This window comes from Rosa chinensis, chromosome 6 (assembly GCF_002994745.2).
Source record: "Rosa chinensis cultivar Old Blush chromosome 6, RchiOBHm-V2, whole genome shotgun sequence".
NCBI lineage: Eukaryota > Viridiplantae > Streptophyta > Magnoliopsida > Rosales > Rosaceae > Rosa > Rosa chinensis.
This window is the reverse complement of record NC_037093.1, coordinates 5,164,587-5,181,746: the sequence shown is the minus strand read 5'-3', so window position 1 is coordinate 5,181,746 and position 17,160 is coordinate 5,164,587. Positions and strand designations below refer to the sequence as shown.

The window sequence follows — 17,160 nt, the reverse complement described above, 5'->3', positions numbered from 1 at the left end:
ACACCTGCAGAGGAAAAAAAACCCTAGCTCTCTCTCTCTCCCATAGCTATCCAGGTCTTCTCCTCTTCTTCTAGTGTCGCTCATCCGACGGCGGCCCAGCATCGGTGTCGACCTTGGTTGCATTGATGCTATAGAGTTGCTGCCAGACCGGTGGTGTTTTGGGCTTGCCTTCGGGCCTGGAATGGGTTTGCTTGGAGGCGTATCAATGGTGGTGGTCAATCTGTGTCTGGTCTCATTGCAACGCTTGAGGCGGTATGGTCATGATCAATTTCATGGGTCGGCGCTAGGTGGCGTGGGATGGTTCTCACCAGACGGCAACAGCTGTGTGTTGGCGTAGGGTGGTCACCAGATGGCGGCGGCTGTGTTTGGTACCACGGAGGCGGCAGATCGGGGTGTTGTTTTTGGGAGGATTGTTGTGACAAGCCCTCTGAAGATGGTGTCGAGGTTCGTCTGGCTCTGATGGTATCTGGTCTGTGAGACGGCGGCGGCGGTCGTTGGGTCTGATGATGCTGCATAGCGAAGCAGGGCTGGGCTAGGCTGGGCCAGACTTTGGTTTGCGTCTGGGTTGGGCCTCTCTTGGGCTCTTGGGCTGCTGCTCTTAATTAATGTTGCTTGTTTTTTATTTTTCAATAAACCCCTTGTTCAATAGGGGATTGTTTTAGTGGGCTTCAGCCCGGTCTAGGCTTTTTTAGTTCTTGAGTCGTTAGTTAGGTGACAAACCTCGATCATATTTAGCTCGATCGGGTTTGTCTTGTCTATGCTCGTTGAAGCTCCTCTAGGAGCCTTTGTAGAAGTACTTGGTTTCAACGTACCACAATTGCGTGCTCGGCGTTTGGAGTCAGGTAGAATAGATTGCCTACGAGGCGAGGTGTTTTTTGCTAGCATAGACTACTCTGCGCTATCAATGTGTATACAAAGTAGTCTTTTGTACTATTCTAACCCATGATTCAGGGTCATATTATTGCTATGAACTCTTTATATAAAATAAAATAAAATAATGATTATAATTTTTTCCTATACGAGAGAAGAAAGTAACTACATGGAGGAACCCCTAGTACAACCTAATACCAAACTGTCAAACAAGTGAGCATTACAAGCAAATAAAGGTAGTCAATTTATGAAATCGAGTCGCCACTGGCAGTATGCCCAAGGGGCTATGATAATCGATAGCGGTACCGATAGTGCTAAGGGGGAGTTGGCGAACTGATGGCACTTGAGGCAGGCGCTAGCAATACGTTTCGCATCTTGCTCGATTGTGGGCCAGTAGTACCCTGTACGCAATGCCTTGAATGCTAGGTTTCTCGCACCTGCATGGTTGCCGCATACTCCACCATGTAGCGATAGCAGAACTCGCTGCCCCTTTTCAAGGGAGTTGCATTTCAATAGAGGGAAGGACCTTCCTTTCCTGTACACTTTGCCGTCCCGGACCGTGTAAAGTGTCGCCCATCGGTGGCTTCTGGTTGCGATTACCTTGTCTGTCGGCTCGATACCTTTGGAAAGGTAGTCAATGAATGGGTCCATCCATGATGGTGGGCGCTCGCTCTCCGTGAGGAATATTTCTAAGAATGGCTCATCGATACTCGGCTTATCCAGGACTTCCAACTTGAGGCTGCCCATGTCAGTGTTTGGGGGCAATCTTGCCAACTTGGCGACAGCGTCTGCTTTGCTGTTCTGTCCTAGGGATCAGAGTGATTGTATAGCTTGTGAGACATCGCTAGAGGAAAGTCTTGGTGAGTGACTGGTAGTGGGATAGATGTGGTTTGTTGGCTTGGTAATCGTCGCCGACCTGGTTTACTACGAGCTGGGAATCGCTAAAGATTGCGAGGCACGTGATGCCCAGTTCTTTGGCCAGCTGGACGCCAGCGATCAGTGCCTCATACTCGGCTGCATTGTTTGTAAGCCTTGAATTTGAATTGCAGCGTATACTCATATGTGTTTCCTTCTAGATCTATCAAGACTACCCCAGTCCTGCTAAGATTGCTGTTGGAGGATCCATCCACGTGGAGTTTCTAGTTTGGGGTGGGGTAGGGTTCCAATATGATCTCATCAGAGGGCTCATTGTCCTCGTGAGGTGTGAATTCTGCAATGAAGTCTACGGCAGCGTGCCCTTTGATAGCCGTGCGCGGTGTGTAGTGGATGTTGAACTCGCCGAGTTAGATGGACTATTTGACTAACCTGCCCGAGGATTCTGGCTTTTGGAGGACCTACTTCAGAGGTTGGTTGGTCAGGCCATGTATGGTGTGCGCTTGGAAATATTGCCGCAATCGCCAAGCGGCTGTGAGGAGTGCGAGGGCGAACTTTTTGATATCGGAATACCTGGACTCGGGATAGTTGAATCCCTTGCCGGTGTAATAGACTGGCAACTCTTCGCTGTTCTTGGCCTTACCAAGGTAGCGGTGATTGCAGTAACTGATACTGCGAGGTAGATGTATAAGACCTCGCCTGGAATGGGTTTGGAATGAGTGGGTACTGATGCCAGGTAGTCGCGGAGGCCTTGAAAAGCTTTGTCTTGCTCGGGTCCCCAATTGATCTTCTCCGTGTGGTGAGTTTTAAGGAGCTTGAAGAAGGGGGCGCATTTGTAGGTTAAGCATGATATGAACTGGGCGAGAGCGACAACCTTTCCGGTGAGGGATTAGACTTAATTCCTTGTTTTTGGTGGTGCCATGTCGAGGATGGCTTGTACCTTCTCGGGGTTCGCTTCGATGCCCCTTTCACTGACCACTAAGCCCAGGATTTTTCCGCCAAACACCCATTTGTTTGGGTTGAGTCGCATACCGTATTGGAGTACGATGTCAAAGACGATACCCAAGCTCTTGATGTGGTCTTCGATGGCGACGCTCTTGACGAGCATGTCATCCACATAGACCTCCATTATCTTGCCGATATGATCTGCAAACATGGCTTTGACCAATCTCTGGTACGTGGCCCCAGCGTTCTTTAGACCGAATGGCATTACCTTGTAACAGTACAAGCCCTTGTCGATAATGAAGGATGTGTGCTCTTGATCGGAAGGTTCCATAGCGATTTGGTTGTAACCCGAGAAGGCATCCATAAAGCTAAGGAGCTTGTGGCCGATGGTGGAGTCAACTAGCTGATCGATACTTGGCTGGGGGAAACTGTCCTTTGGGCAACCCTTGTTTAGGTTGGTGTAATTGACGCATATACGTCATTTGCCATTGGGCTTCTTTACCATCACGACATTGGAGAGCCATGTTGGGTAGGATACTTCCCTGACAAACCCGATATCCTGGAGTTTCTTAACCTGCGACGAAGCATTGGAGTCCCCAGATGGTGTCCTGCCCTAAGATGACGTTGTAGGAGGATGGACAGTCGACAACGATAAAATGTATCGTCATGGTGGCAATAGTGCTGCCTCCACCAAGTGTGATCCTCAAATTATCGGATCCCAAGGGCTGTGTGATTTCTCCTGCAAAGCTGATCAGGAGTTCATGGTCTAGGGTAAGTTTCTTCTAATCTCACTTTAGGGCTTCGTAGCAACTGCTGAACATGACGTTGACCGCTGTGCCACTATCGACCAAGACCCGATGGCAGCGATAGTGGTCGATGACCATGGTGATTAGGAATGGGTTGTTATGGTGTTGTTTGATGGTATCCTCGCTGCGACTGAAAGTGATCGAATCTCACTCCACCTGCTGGGTGTGGCAGCCGTGGCTAAGTCCTAGCACCTCCTGGCCCCGAGGACATGTGCGCTTTTGTGCATGGTGAGTCTCGGGTACCTCTGGTGCACCTCCATGTATCATTAGGATTTGTCTGTAAACCTCAATAACATTCTCCCCAGTCGCGGGGGTGAGATACTGCCAGAGTTGGCCACTTTGAATGAGGTGTTCGATGGCGTTTTTCAGTGCCCAGAAGATATTAGTGGGGTGGCCAGATTCCTCATGGTATGTGCAGTACTTGCCATTGTCATGCGGTTTGGCCTGACCAGGTTTTCGCCGTGGTGGGCGCAGGATGCATGATGTCCTTGTGACTATTCCCGATTTCTTCATAAGAGGCGGTGAATGCGGTGTAGATCTCGTATCGGGGTGTTTCAAGTCCCTGGTTATCCTTGTGTCGGGTACCGTTGTAAGATGCCTCTCGATATCAACTGCGGAGGAGTTATGCTTAGGCTTCTTAGGGCTTTTCCCGTACTGCTTGTCCCTTTTATAGTTGTAACTTTGCCGCTTGCATGGGGTTCTATCAAGTTGGGTAGTCTTGTCGCTGCTAGCGTCTTTGCTCTTGTTATCGGCTGTCCCGACGGGGTTGTTTACTTGAGGTATACTTACAAGATGGTCGTTGGCATTGTTGTCACGACCAAAACTGTCGTACTCAGCCTATGCCAAGACGGTGGCGGCGTCGAGAAGGTCGTCGTATGTTGCAGGAGGATTGGTGTTGATTTGTAATAGGAAGTACCCCGGTTGGAGTGCTTGCTTGAATGCCAATGCCGCGAGGGTTGGATTAAGGAGCTTGAAGAACTCAGCAAAGGATCCCCAAGAAGTCTGAAAACAATCTGCCAAGAGATACTTCCTTTTTCTGCCTAAATTGGGATGCCCTGTTTAGCCTCTCATTTAGACAGGTTCCTTCTCAGTGTTGAACGTGATTTTTAGCAAGGTAAAAGCATTGATGTTGACCTTCAAAAGAGTGCAAAAATCCTCTAGAAATCCCCTCAACTTGTGGCCCAAAAGCAGCCTTGAAAAGTCTTCAAGATAAAGTCTGTCAGAAATTTCTAGATTTTCCTTATCTTCTGGTCAAATTGATGGGCTTGTACACCGACCTTGTAGCTCTCTTTCTGAACGTTTCTTAGGCCTATAATGGCCTAGGGCATCATTTATTGACGTCCAAACAATAACCTTCCAAAAGACTTTCCAATAATATCTCCAAAAGACAGCTCTAATATGCTTCACAGATAAGATTGAAGGTGGAAAGCTGATGAAGATGCCTACTTTGTGCAACGTTTCTGACTTCATCCTTGACTATTATGACCACTTGCTTTGGCTTTATTGTAGTGAAAAATCTGGTTTTCAAATGTAGTCAAGATTTGCTGCCATGGTGCACTCAAAATATCTTCAAAATGGGGTCCAAATACAGAAGAAAATAAGGCAGATTCCAGTTTTCATATTTTGCTTCTCAGCAACTGTTTTGCACGAATTTTTCCACAAGCTTCCTTTCTTGTTTCTGACCACATAAATGGTTGTCCTTCATCTTTGGCATCACTATTATACATCCGACCCTTAACTTGCCACAATTGAGCTCCTATTTTTCCATGGTTGATCCATAAACCTCCTAAGAAAATAACAAAGTTAGTTTGATCTTTTTAACAAAATAACTAAGCAGAAGTGTAAAGGGTTAAACTATAAATTCGTCGCATTTTATGCTCCTATCAAATTCTCCCACACTTGGCTTTTGCTAGTCCCTTAGCAAAATCAAAACTAACATGACTCCATAAAAACGAAACAAAGGACTCTAGACTCAAAACAAACTAGCCTTTCAACATTGTTGTCGCAGAAATCTCTTACTTTTATGGCACCAAGTTAAACATAAAACCAAGAATCAATCCAAGATCATTCTAAGGCTAATAAAGATCAATGACTAATTATATACACAAGTAGGACTTGGGGGCTACAATAGTTAGGTTAATGGCGCTATGCATGCTTCAGACAAGTTATGATTCAAATCCTCACAACGTATCCACTCTTTCTTCTCTCAGATTCATAGGTCATGCTTAAAAGCTTTCATTCGCTCAAGTATATATGAGAGATGATATATGAAGACAAACAAATAGCTCACATATAGAAAGGAAGGCTTCGAAAAATATGAATATATTTTTAAAGATCTCATAAAGGATATCAACGCATGCACAAATGGATCCAAACCATATGCTAAACTCTTATGACTAATCTCCACAGATCAAAGGCGTCCCATCTCAAAGATCAAAGAGGTCTTAATTCAGGTTGTAATGGGGCCAAGGTTTAAGGTTTAAAGAAACGAAGGAATAGGAAAAACAACAAAGTGTCCTAAAAACCTAGTACAGCTTTATGTTGATGTAGAGAGACTTTCTTCTTTTAGTCACCAAGGGCAACGGCTCATCCAACGGGGACAGCCGGAGCAAGCAGACAGAGTCATCCCAGTGGTATGCTGTGTTTACAGTCCTGACAACCTCGTATGAAGAAATATACGACCAATGCAAAGACCAAATTCCACCGCCACCCCCAACAAACTACCTAAGGGTAGGAAAACCAAGAAACACCGGCAAGTGGTGCAAATACCACGAAGATAGTGGTCGCAACACAAACAACTGCAACGCTCTTAAGATGCGGTTGAAACTTTGTATCGTGACTGCAAAATGGAACAATTCAAGGTGCGTCAACCACCACTCGTGGTCGCCAACATCGAGCCCATACGCCGTATCAACACCATCGACGGAGGTGCCCCGATCACCAACATGACTCACAAGGCTAGAAAAAGCTATGCACACGCTAACCACCCCAAAGAAATTTGCAACATCCGCTATGAGCGATTAGCAAAACTCCCAAAATCTGGTCGGGAGCCTATCACCTTCTCAGAAGAGGAGGAACGCGACGTGCATTTGCCCCACGATGATCCATTCTTGATCGACGCTATGCTTGACAAATGGTCTGTCGGAAGGGTCCTCGTTGATAGCGGATCTGCTGTTAACGTCATCTTCAATGATTGCTATAGCCAACTCCAGCGACACAGGAAATTGCTCCAAGATCACGAGCCTTTACTCAGCTTCTCTGATGACATCACACAATCGCTCGGTTCTGACTACATGTGCTTGGCCATCAGCGCTAGCCCAACCACAGCGGAGATTCATACGGAGTTCATAATCATTGACTGCTTTAGTGCATATAATGCCATCATCGGTCGTCCGTCACTCAACAAGCTCAAATGCATAATAGCCGGACGCATGCTCCTCATGAAGTTCCCTACACCCAACAGGACAGGCTGCGTGAAGGGAAGTTAACAGCTAGCACGAGAATGTTACTCAACAACCGTGGCCCGGTCAACACACCACCATGAGATCCTAACAGTGGGAAACCATGTGCCGCTAACAAACATTTTTGAAGATCCTGGGGATGACGAGGAGAAGTATGTAAAGAAGGAGCCTGTCAACCCAGAAACATCCTTGAGGGTTATCGGCATCTCTGACGAGCACCCTGAGCGAACAGTCCCCATCGGCGCTCAGCTAGCCCCAGAAATAGCTGCAGAACTCACTCAGTTTCTACGAGATAATGCCGCCGTCTTTGCATGGTCCTGTGCCGATATACTAGGCATCTCCCCTGAGATCATCACACACAAGTTGAGCATCAAACCGTCCTTCTACCCGATCAAGCAGCGGTGGAGGGCCTTTGATGACGAACGATATCGTGCCATAGGGGAAGAAGTTGCCAAGCTCCAACGCATTGGGTTCATCCGCCAAGTCCATTATCCCAAGTGGTTTTCCAACTTGGTCATGGTCAAGAAACCTAGCGGAAAGTGGCGGATGTGTGTAGACTTCAAGGATCTCAACAAGGCATGCCCTAAGGATAGTCTCCCACTCCAATGGATCGACCAACTGGTTGACGCTACCGCGAGACATGAGCTGTTCAACATGATGGACGCCTTCTCAGGATACAACCAAATCAAAATGTGCCCGACGACCAGGAATGCACCACCTTCACAACCAACTAGGGCCTGTACTGCTATAATGTCATGCCTTTTGGTTTGAAGAACGCTGGGGTAACATACCAGCGGTTAATGAACGCCATGTTTGTGGAACACCTGGGCAAAATAATAGAAGTTTACGTGGATGACATGTTGGTCAAAAGCATCAAGGCCAGTGGACACGTTGCAAACCTCCGCATCATATTTGCCATCCTAATGACCTACGGGATGCGCCTCAACCCTGAGAAATGCTTCTTTGGCGTCACAACCAGCAAGTTCTTAGGATACATTGTCAGTGAGCGGGGCATAGAGGCTAACCCTGACAAGGTACAAGCAATCCTTGACTTGAAATCCCCAAAATGGAAGGTACACGTACAGAGTCTCTAGGGAAAACTCACCGCTCTCTCTCGATTCATATCCAGACTCACTGACAGATGTCTCCCATTCTTCAAAGCCATGAAAACGACACACAAGAAAGAAATCAACTGGACCCCAGACTGTGACGCTGCATTTCAGATCCTGAAGGAATACCTAGCGACGGTACCACTCCTGTACATCCTGGTACAGGGAGAGATACTTTACATCTACCTAGTGGTATCTCCATCGGCAGTCAGCTGTGCCATAGTGCGACGAGAGGACAAGGAAGAACTCCCAGTGTTCTACACCGACAGAGGTATGAACAGAACAGAAACAAGGTATCCACCCTTGGAACAGCTCGCCCTCGCACTCATTGTCTCCGCTAGACGTCTCAGCCAATACTTCCAGGCCCACACAATTCATGTCTTAATAAACCAACCGCTGAAGCAAGTGATGCAAAACCCTGAACACTCCGGACACCTCAGCAAATGGGACATCAAGCTCACCGAGTTTGACATTGACTACAAGCCACAAAATGCCATAAAGGGCCAGGTGGTGGCAGACTTCATCGCTGAGCTCACTAAGCGACAGGATGAACGAAACTCAGGGACCGAAGAGGCCAACACAGAGATGATAACGGCTGAAACACCAGCACCTCAGCAACAACCAGACTGGAACCTATATATGGACGGCTCCGCCTACTCCAAAGCTTGCGGCACCGGAGTCATTCTGACAGGACCAGGGGGACTGAATGTGGAGTATGTGTTAAAATTCAATTTCACGGCCTCCAACAACATAGCGGAATATGAAGCACTCATCGCAGGCTTACTCTTTGCCATTGACTCAGGTGCTGACTGTGTCAACATATTCAGCGATTCCCAACTAGTCGTTAACCAGGTCAACGATACCTTCCAGGGCAAAGATAAACAGTAAGCGGCATACTTGGGATACATCAAAACACTTCTCAGGAAATTCAAATTTCATACCATCACATAGATCCCCAGAGAAAAGAAAGCCAAGGCCGATTCACTTGCAAGATTGGCAACCGCTCAACCACACCAAAGTCCAATGGACACAAAGGAGGAATGACTTGACAAACCAAGCATCACCAAAAATCTAGCGGAAATCTTCAAAGTTGAGGTAAACCCAAGCTGGATGGATGAGATAATCGAGTACATGCAAGCGCAACGGAACACTGCCAACCGACAGGAACAAGGCAAGACAACTCAAGCGGAGAGCAACCCGCTATAATATCCAGAATGGAAAGCTGTACCGCTAGGGATTGACCCATCCCAACCTCTGATGTCTGACCCCAGAGGAGGGAAAAGCCGTTCTTGCAAGGATACATGCTGGGGAATGCGGTAATCACTCCGGCGCTAGGTCTCTGGCCAATCGCATAATGCGACAAGGCTACTTCTGGCCCACACTCGGCGACGACTCCAGGATGGTATCGAGGTCTTGCCACAAGTGTCAGCAATACGCTGATCTCCCCCATGCCCCAGCGGAACCCTTGTCAGTCATCATTGGCTCATGGATCCACTCCACGTGGGGCCTAGACTTGATTGGAAAATTCCCAACTGCCAAAGGCCAGTTCAAGTATATCATTGTGACCATTGACTACAATAGTAAGTGGATAAAGGTAGAGCCGCTAATTGCAATAACTACCACTAAGAGCAACTCCAACAGCTTCCCTATATCTTGATTTTTCTTCATTTTAGGGAAAAATTTGGCTGTTTTGCTCCAACAGATTCCCTATAATTATCCCTAAAATAGAGATAGTGATGAGAGAGAAAACAAAATTCCCTATATTTACAGCAATCTGTGAAATATTAGGGAAGGATTTACGGAAGAATTGTGAAATCTGTAAAATAGAGAATCTGTTAGAGTTTGAGCAGATTTTTTTTTGGAGATTTTAATTTTTGCTTCCCTATAATAGAGAAATTATCACTATGCCAATAACCTCATCAGACAACAGAGCTCAGACGACAGACATGTTGGTTTCTGTCGTCTGATATATTTTAACGACAGACAGTGTAAAAACTGTCGTCTGAATATCAACAATACCATACAAAGTTGGTCTTGAGAATTAAGTTTGTTTTCAAACAACAGTTATCTGTCGTCTCGTCAAAGGAGATAAATTGATTTCGTTTTGGGTCGTGGCTTCTTTTTTTTGTTTGTATTCAGACGACAGATATATGTTGTGTTGTCAAAGGAGTAAATTGGCTTTGGATTTTTTTGTCCTGTTTTTTTTTTGGCACAACAAATAGTAGCTTAGTTTGGAACACTTAATGAGATTCTCTCCCCGACTTTATGAAAACTAAAACCTAAAGCGGTAGAGAGCAAACTTTTCCCTCGCAACGCTCTGACAAGACCCCCTTCCAACTGATGAAAATCCAAATTTCTTGCCAAATCGAAACACCCTAATCATAACTGAGAACCCAGATCGAAGAACCTCATACTCCGTCCATTCCCCATCTCTCTTCGATAGACGAAGAAATCCTCATTCCACATCTAAGTCTTTGTTTCAAACCTAAATCGCGAAATCATCCAAACCTCATTGCAAATTTCATGGGTCTCAATCAGTAGCTCTTTATCTATGCTGGTAAGCCCTTAGATTCATTGTTCAGCTATTTAGGGTTTTTGTTAGATTGGGGATTTACAGGCTTGAAAATGAAATTTCCTTTGAATCTTGAATTTTTTTTTTCTGGGTTTTAATCGAATTGGGGATGCGAGGTTATAAGTGTCAGGGTTTTTGTTGAAGTTGAATGACAAATAGCATAATGTTGTTGTTTCAGTACTGGCCTGGGTTAACTGGAAAGCATTTGCCAATCTGAATTGACAGTCGTTGAATTCCAAAGGTAAAGCTCTGCTCTTTTTCTTCACTACTCCTTCACTTTCTCCAATTAAAGTTATAGAATTTGGTCTCTTTCTTGACAACATTTAACTATAACCAAACCTAGAATTGTGATTGTATGTGGGCATTGACCCAATTATAGTTTGGGTTCCATGTGGGCATTTGCTGCTTACTGTGTTATGTCATTATCGAAATATGCTTTACATTTCTATTTGTCATCTTGGCTCTTACATTGGCTCTTATGTGGATTGCTCACCATCCAATGGTTGGACAACAAAACAATTCTTAATGTTCGGCTATTCCCTATTGAAGTTTTGAAAAGTCAACTATGGGTTTGTGTATTTTGTATGAACTGTAAGTATTGGATTGTCATAATCATGTGAACTGCAAGTATTTTGTCTCAAAATCTGATGGTAGCCATTTCCATGTGGACGTGTAAATTAGGGACCTTGTGGTTATGGTTTTTCACCTTTGCTATTGATCTGATGCTGAATACATAATGAAACTCTTAACACGTCAAACAAATTGACACTGTCTTATGATTTGCAGAGTTGAAAAATCAGTGACATTATGAATTAAACAAGTCTGGAAGTGGTGGAAACAAGTTGTGGTGTTTGAATTGGCTTTGACTTAAATCAATTTTTGGTGAGTTCCATGATCATTACAAGTTTGTTTTTTTTTTTTTTTTCCATTTTTCCTGTGCTGGACTACAAATGAGCAATGTCGAATTATTACATGGCTGGTATTAAGTATGAATTGTATGATGATGTAAAACTAGAAAGATTTATACTCTGTTAAATGCCCCTGTTATCGTATCGCTTGATGAAGTGCTAAATGTACATGAAGTAGCTAATTGCTTTATTGTATTGCTTGATTTTAGATGTGCATAAATGTACATGTTTGTGTGCACTAGCTAGTTTATGTAGCATGATCCTAGCTAGGTCTAATGTTAATATTGTAATTGATACATTTGTTTCTCTATATAAGATGGATAAGTCATGGATGAAGGCTGATAGAAGATCACTACAGTTTCAGTTAGGACTTGAAGAATTTCTGAAATTTGCATCGGATAATGCAAGGGACATAAATAAAATATGTTGCCCTTGCTTGAAGTGCCATAACACTGATTTTGGTAGTATAGGGCTGATTAAGGACCGTATATTTTTTAACGGTATTGATGTTAGTTATAAGCATTGGAAGTGGCATGGAGAACCATCTGCTTCTGCCTTGCATGCTCTTAGAGGGGATTCTGAAACAGTCGAAATGAATCCTTATTTAGGCATACAAGCAGAAGCTGTAGGGTTAGAGGGTAGTGAGGATGAAGAGATTTCGGAAGACTCGAACGAGTTTATGCAGTTTGTAGAAGATGGAGATAAGCCTCTATATCCTGGTTGTACCAAGACAACCAAGTTGAATGGTTTGATACAAACATGCAATCTGAAAGCAAAGCACGACATGACTGATGCGTGCTATTCAGATATGTTAATTATGATTGGCCTCTTGCTTCCAGAAGGAAATGACTTACCAGGGTCTACTTATGAGGCTAAAAGAACACTTTCCGCATTGGGGATGGGGTATGAAAAGATTCATGCTTGTCCAAATGACTGCATCTTGTACAGATTGCAGCATGCTGATGCGACTAGTTGTCCAACTTGTGGTGAATCAAGGTGGAAACTTGGAAAGGACAAATCTGAGAAAGAAGGGGTTCCGGGGAAGGTATTGTGGTACTTCCCTCCGATCCCAAGGTTCAAACGGATGTTCCAATCGACAGTGTCAGCTAAGGAGCTAACTTGGCATGCCAATGATCGAAAGAAAGATGGAATGATGAGGCATCCAGCCGATTCCCCAACTTGGAAAATGATTGACACAAAATGGCCAGACTTTGGTCTAGAAAGTAGGAACCTTAGATTAGCGCTTTCATCAGACGGGTTTAATCCACATAGTTCTCTATGTAGCAAATACTCATGGTTGGCCTGTTATACTTATCACCTATAACCTTCCTCCATGGTTATGCATGAAGAGGAAGTACATGATGTTGACTATGTTAACTTATGGACCCAAACAACCCTGAAATGACATCGACGTCTATCTACAGCCATTAGTGGATGATTTGAAAGTGTTGTGGGATGGGGTTGAGAGAGTATATGATGCTGTAAGAGGAGAGTATTTTAAATTGAAGGCGATACTATTATGGACAATTAACGATTTTCCCGCGTATGGGAATTTATCGGGAAGCATTATGAAAGGATACAATACTTGTCCAATATGTGTTGATCAGACAAGACTCTATAGGATGAAGCACTCTAAAAAAATGGCATTCATGAGGCATCGACGATGGCTGCCACGACATCATCCTTATAGAAAGCAAACTGCTGCTTTCGACAACACCATAGAGGAGGGTGAAGCTTCTACACCATTAACTGGAGAGGAGGTGTTGACCAGAGTTCAAGGTCTAAATCGACCATTTGGCAAGAAAAACCCTCCTGCCCCTTATAAGGGTCTTGAAGATGAAAACAGACCTTGCTGGAAAAAAAGGTCTGTTTTCTTCGAACTTGATTACTGGGAACATCTTCCGGTAAGACATAATCTTGATGTGATGCACATTGAGAAGAATTGTTGTGATGCTATTCTTGGTACGCTGTTGAACATTTCTGGGAAGACTAAGGATGGGGCTGCTGCTCGTTTAGACATGGTCGAAATGGGTATACGGACTGATTTGAAGCCTACAACTGCTGCAAAAAGGGACAAGTTGCCTTTGGGTAGTTGGAACTTGTTCCTAGATGAGAGAAAGATTGTTTGCAGTTCCTTTTCAATATGACTGTTCCAGTTCGGTTTTCATCCAATGTACGAAATCTGGTGTCAATGGATGATTTACGACTTGCTGGTCTTAAATCACATGATTGCCACACTATAATGCAACTTCTTCTCCCTGTTGCATTACGTTCAATTTTGGAGAAACCAGTTAGGTACGCAATTATTCGGTTTTGCCTATTCTTCAAAGCAATATGCAGCAAAGTGATCGACGTTTCAAAATTGCAACAAATGCAAGCAGACCTAGTCGATACAGTTTGCTTGCTTGAGAAGTTCTTTCCACCATCATTTTTTGACATAATGATTCACCTAACTGTCCATCTTGTTAGGGAAGTCGAGTTATGTGGTCCGGTATTTTTTAGATGGATGTACCATTTTGAGAGGTACATGAAAGTGTTCAAAGGATATATGAGAAATCGATAATTTCCTGAAGGGTGCATTGCAGAGTGTTACATTGTAGAAGAGGCAGTTGAGTTTTGCTCGGAACGTATGCTTCCTAGAGAGGCTACCACTGTTGGGATCCCTTGGAGAACCAAACTTGGGCTCTTAAATGGCTGTAAGCCTTTATCAGGCGCCACCATCATTACTGTCGACAGAAAGCAGCTTGACATGGCCCACCTATGTGTATGCACGAACACTGAAGGTTCAATCCCATATTTCAAGTAAGTAATAATTTTACTTATGTTTTGTTTTCGATCATTTGTACTATATCACCTTACGCGTGTTCAGTTATGTTGCTCATTTGCATAGTTTTTCTTCCATTGCAGAGAGCATATGGAATTCCTAGAGTTGAGTTTTCCAAGGTTAAAAAAAAAATAAGAAGTGGTTGAAGGACAAACAGAACCTTACCTTTGCTGGTTGGTTCAAGGAGAGGGTATATAACTTATCTTCGACCTCATTGCAGTAGTATAATGTCTATTCAATTTTGAGTTTCGAGTTCAATAAACTTGTGTGGTTCCATACTTTTGACATGTCAATTTATTTGTAGGTTGCAAATGAAATGAGATTTGCCGATAATGATGTTCCTAAAACCATTAGGTGGCTGGCTGGTGGACCAAAAATGGAGGTCCCTACATTTAGTGGTTACCATGTGAATGAGGTTGATTTTAACACTTCGGAGCGTGACAAAGTACGATCAGTTCAAAATAGCGGGGTTTTTTTGGTTGCTGATGCAATGCAAATTGCTAGTGCAAGGGATAAAAACCCTAAAACGGATGATATGGACTTTTACGGCAGGATACAACAAATTTGGGAGGTGGACTACTACAAGTTTAGGATACCTGTCTTCATGTGTGATTGGGTGGAGTTAGCTAGGGGGATTAAAGTAGACGAACTTGGGTTTACTTTGGTTAAACTTGATAGGGTAGGGCATTTAAATGATCCGTTTGTCTTAGCTACCCATGTGAAACAGATTTTCTACATACAAGACCCCCTTGATGATCAATGGTCAGTGGTAGTGCGGTGCCCGGAAAGAGACTACCAAGGAGGGTGTAATGATGAAGAGATGGAAGATATTGAACTGGAACAACACCCATTCATTCCTACAATGCCATCGATTGAGACCTTTGATGATGTAGTTGGTGATCTGCCTAGCTCCTATATTCGAGATGGCGATGAAGGAATATGGGTTGAGAATGAGGATGGTCGACGTGTTTAATTATATAGGCTGATATTAGTATAGGCTGCTTTTCTTTGTTTTGATTTCTTGCTTTGTTAAGTAGGCTACAAGTTTAAGAATAATATACACAGACCACTGTCATCCATTTGTTTCGTGTTACACTATTGTTTTAGTTAATTTTTATTGATATTCTGTTTAACTATTAACTGAATCTTATCATGATAGTATTAACATGTAGCTAACAACATGCATTTGGGTTATGTGTTTCAGATGATGTCGCCCTTTACTGGATCATCAAGTTCTGCAAGAGCCATAGCTCTAAGGATTAAGGCTGTGGCAATGAAACGATTGAGGACAAAACCAGCAACACCAATTCTAGCAATTGAAGGGGCTGAGACATCAACCAAAAAGGCTGCCAATCCCATATCTAAAACTACCAAAAAAGCAGCCTCTCCCAAGAAGGGTCGAACTACCAAAAAGGCTGCCTCTCCCAAGAAGGGTCGGACTACCAAAAAGGCTGCCTCCCCCAAGAAGTCTCGGACTAGCATGACTATAACTGCTAAGTCCAACGGGGTTGTGTCATCAACCAAGTCAACGAACAAGTCTGTTTCCAGTAAGACCAAGAAGTCTGAGGAGGATGATGATGAAAATAGAACTTGTGGATTGAAGTTGTTGAAGCGAGGAATGGTTACGATGAGCCGCATTACAAACAGGCTTATCCGAGGAAAGAGGCTCACTGTGAAGTTTAATGAAAAAGGAGAACCTATTGGTAAGGCTGCAAAAGAAATGCAGTCTTACATTGGGGTGTTGGCACGTACGAAGATCCCTATCTCAATAAATGATTGGAGAGAAGTGGATCTAGATGAAAAGGAAAAGATATGGGAATCTATAAAGGTACTTACTGACCATATTTCAGCTTGATTAGTTTATATATATTCTACATGTTAATTAGCTTTGCATTACAGTAGCTTAGTTTATTGTACATGTATGTAGGATGCATTTTTGGTGCCTAAAGAGCTTAAAAAAATGGTGATTTCATCTGCTGCAACTAAATGGAGAGAGTTCAAGAGCAAGTTAACAAACATGTACATCATCCCTTATATGGATGAACCAGAACTGTTAGAAAATCCTCCAGATGATTACCGAAGCATAACGAAGGATACTTGGCACCAGTTTGTTGCTGATAGGCTTTCAGCTACCTTCCAGGTTACTGATTTGATAAAATTCGTTGTGTTTTTTGGTTTCAGAAGGTGCTCTCTCTATGAATATTCATTGCAGTTTCTAATTTACTTATGTTATGGTTTGCAGGAAATACGTGAAGCCCAAATTGCAAAGCGAAAGGAGAATAAATATCCTCATCGTATGTCACGCAAAGGTTATGCAAATTTAATGGAAGAACTGGTTAGTTTTATATTTAGATGAGTCAACTAAATCTGAGGTGATATGTACAGAATATTAACTAATTCATTGTGTTTTCATTTGTCAAAGTCTGAAAGTGTCCCTTTACAAGAACTTGATAGAGCTACAACGTGGATCAAGGCTCGGCAAGATAGGAATGGCAACTTCAAACAACCTGAGGTAGAGAAGAAAGCCGAAAAAATTGTAAGTATGGACATCAAGTTCATATTAATTTATATATGCATGGATGTAATGCTATCGCAGCATTTAACGCAGATATTTTGAATCAGGAACACTTAAGGAAAAGGGAGGCTGAAGGGGAAATTGCCACATCTGGGTCTGATGATGTGCTCACTCTTGCATTGGGGAATCCGGAGCATAGAGGTAGGGTTAGAGGTGTTGGTGGCAATGTCAAGCCCGATTTATATTTCAACTTGTCAAAACGGCAAAAGATGACTTT

At 43.6% G+C, this 17,160-nt stretch overlaps 1 protein-coding gene and 1 long non-coding RNA gene across 2 annotated transcripts; one reads left to right on the top strand and one right to left on the bottom strand.

Annotated features, from left to right (window-relative positions):
• Positions 1-1,110: 1,110 nt before the first annotated feature.
• On the bottom strand, positions 1,111-1,617 carry LOC112170638. The gene has a single exon (XM_024307978.1). The coding sequence runs from the start codon at positions 1,615-1,617 to the stop codon at positions 1,111-1,113; it is 507 nt and encodes a 168-aa protein (XP_024163746.1).
• A 14,827-nt stretch (positions 1,618-16,444) lies between these two features.
• On the top strand, positions 16,445-16,872 carry LOC121049917. The gene is made up of 3 exons (XR_005801640.1): positions 16,445-16,508; positions 16,611-16,703; positions 16,791-16,872. It is a non-coding gene; the product is annotated as an uncharacterized LOC121049917 (long non-coding RNA).
• The last annotated feature ends 288 nt before the right edge of the window (positions 16,873-17,160 follow it).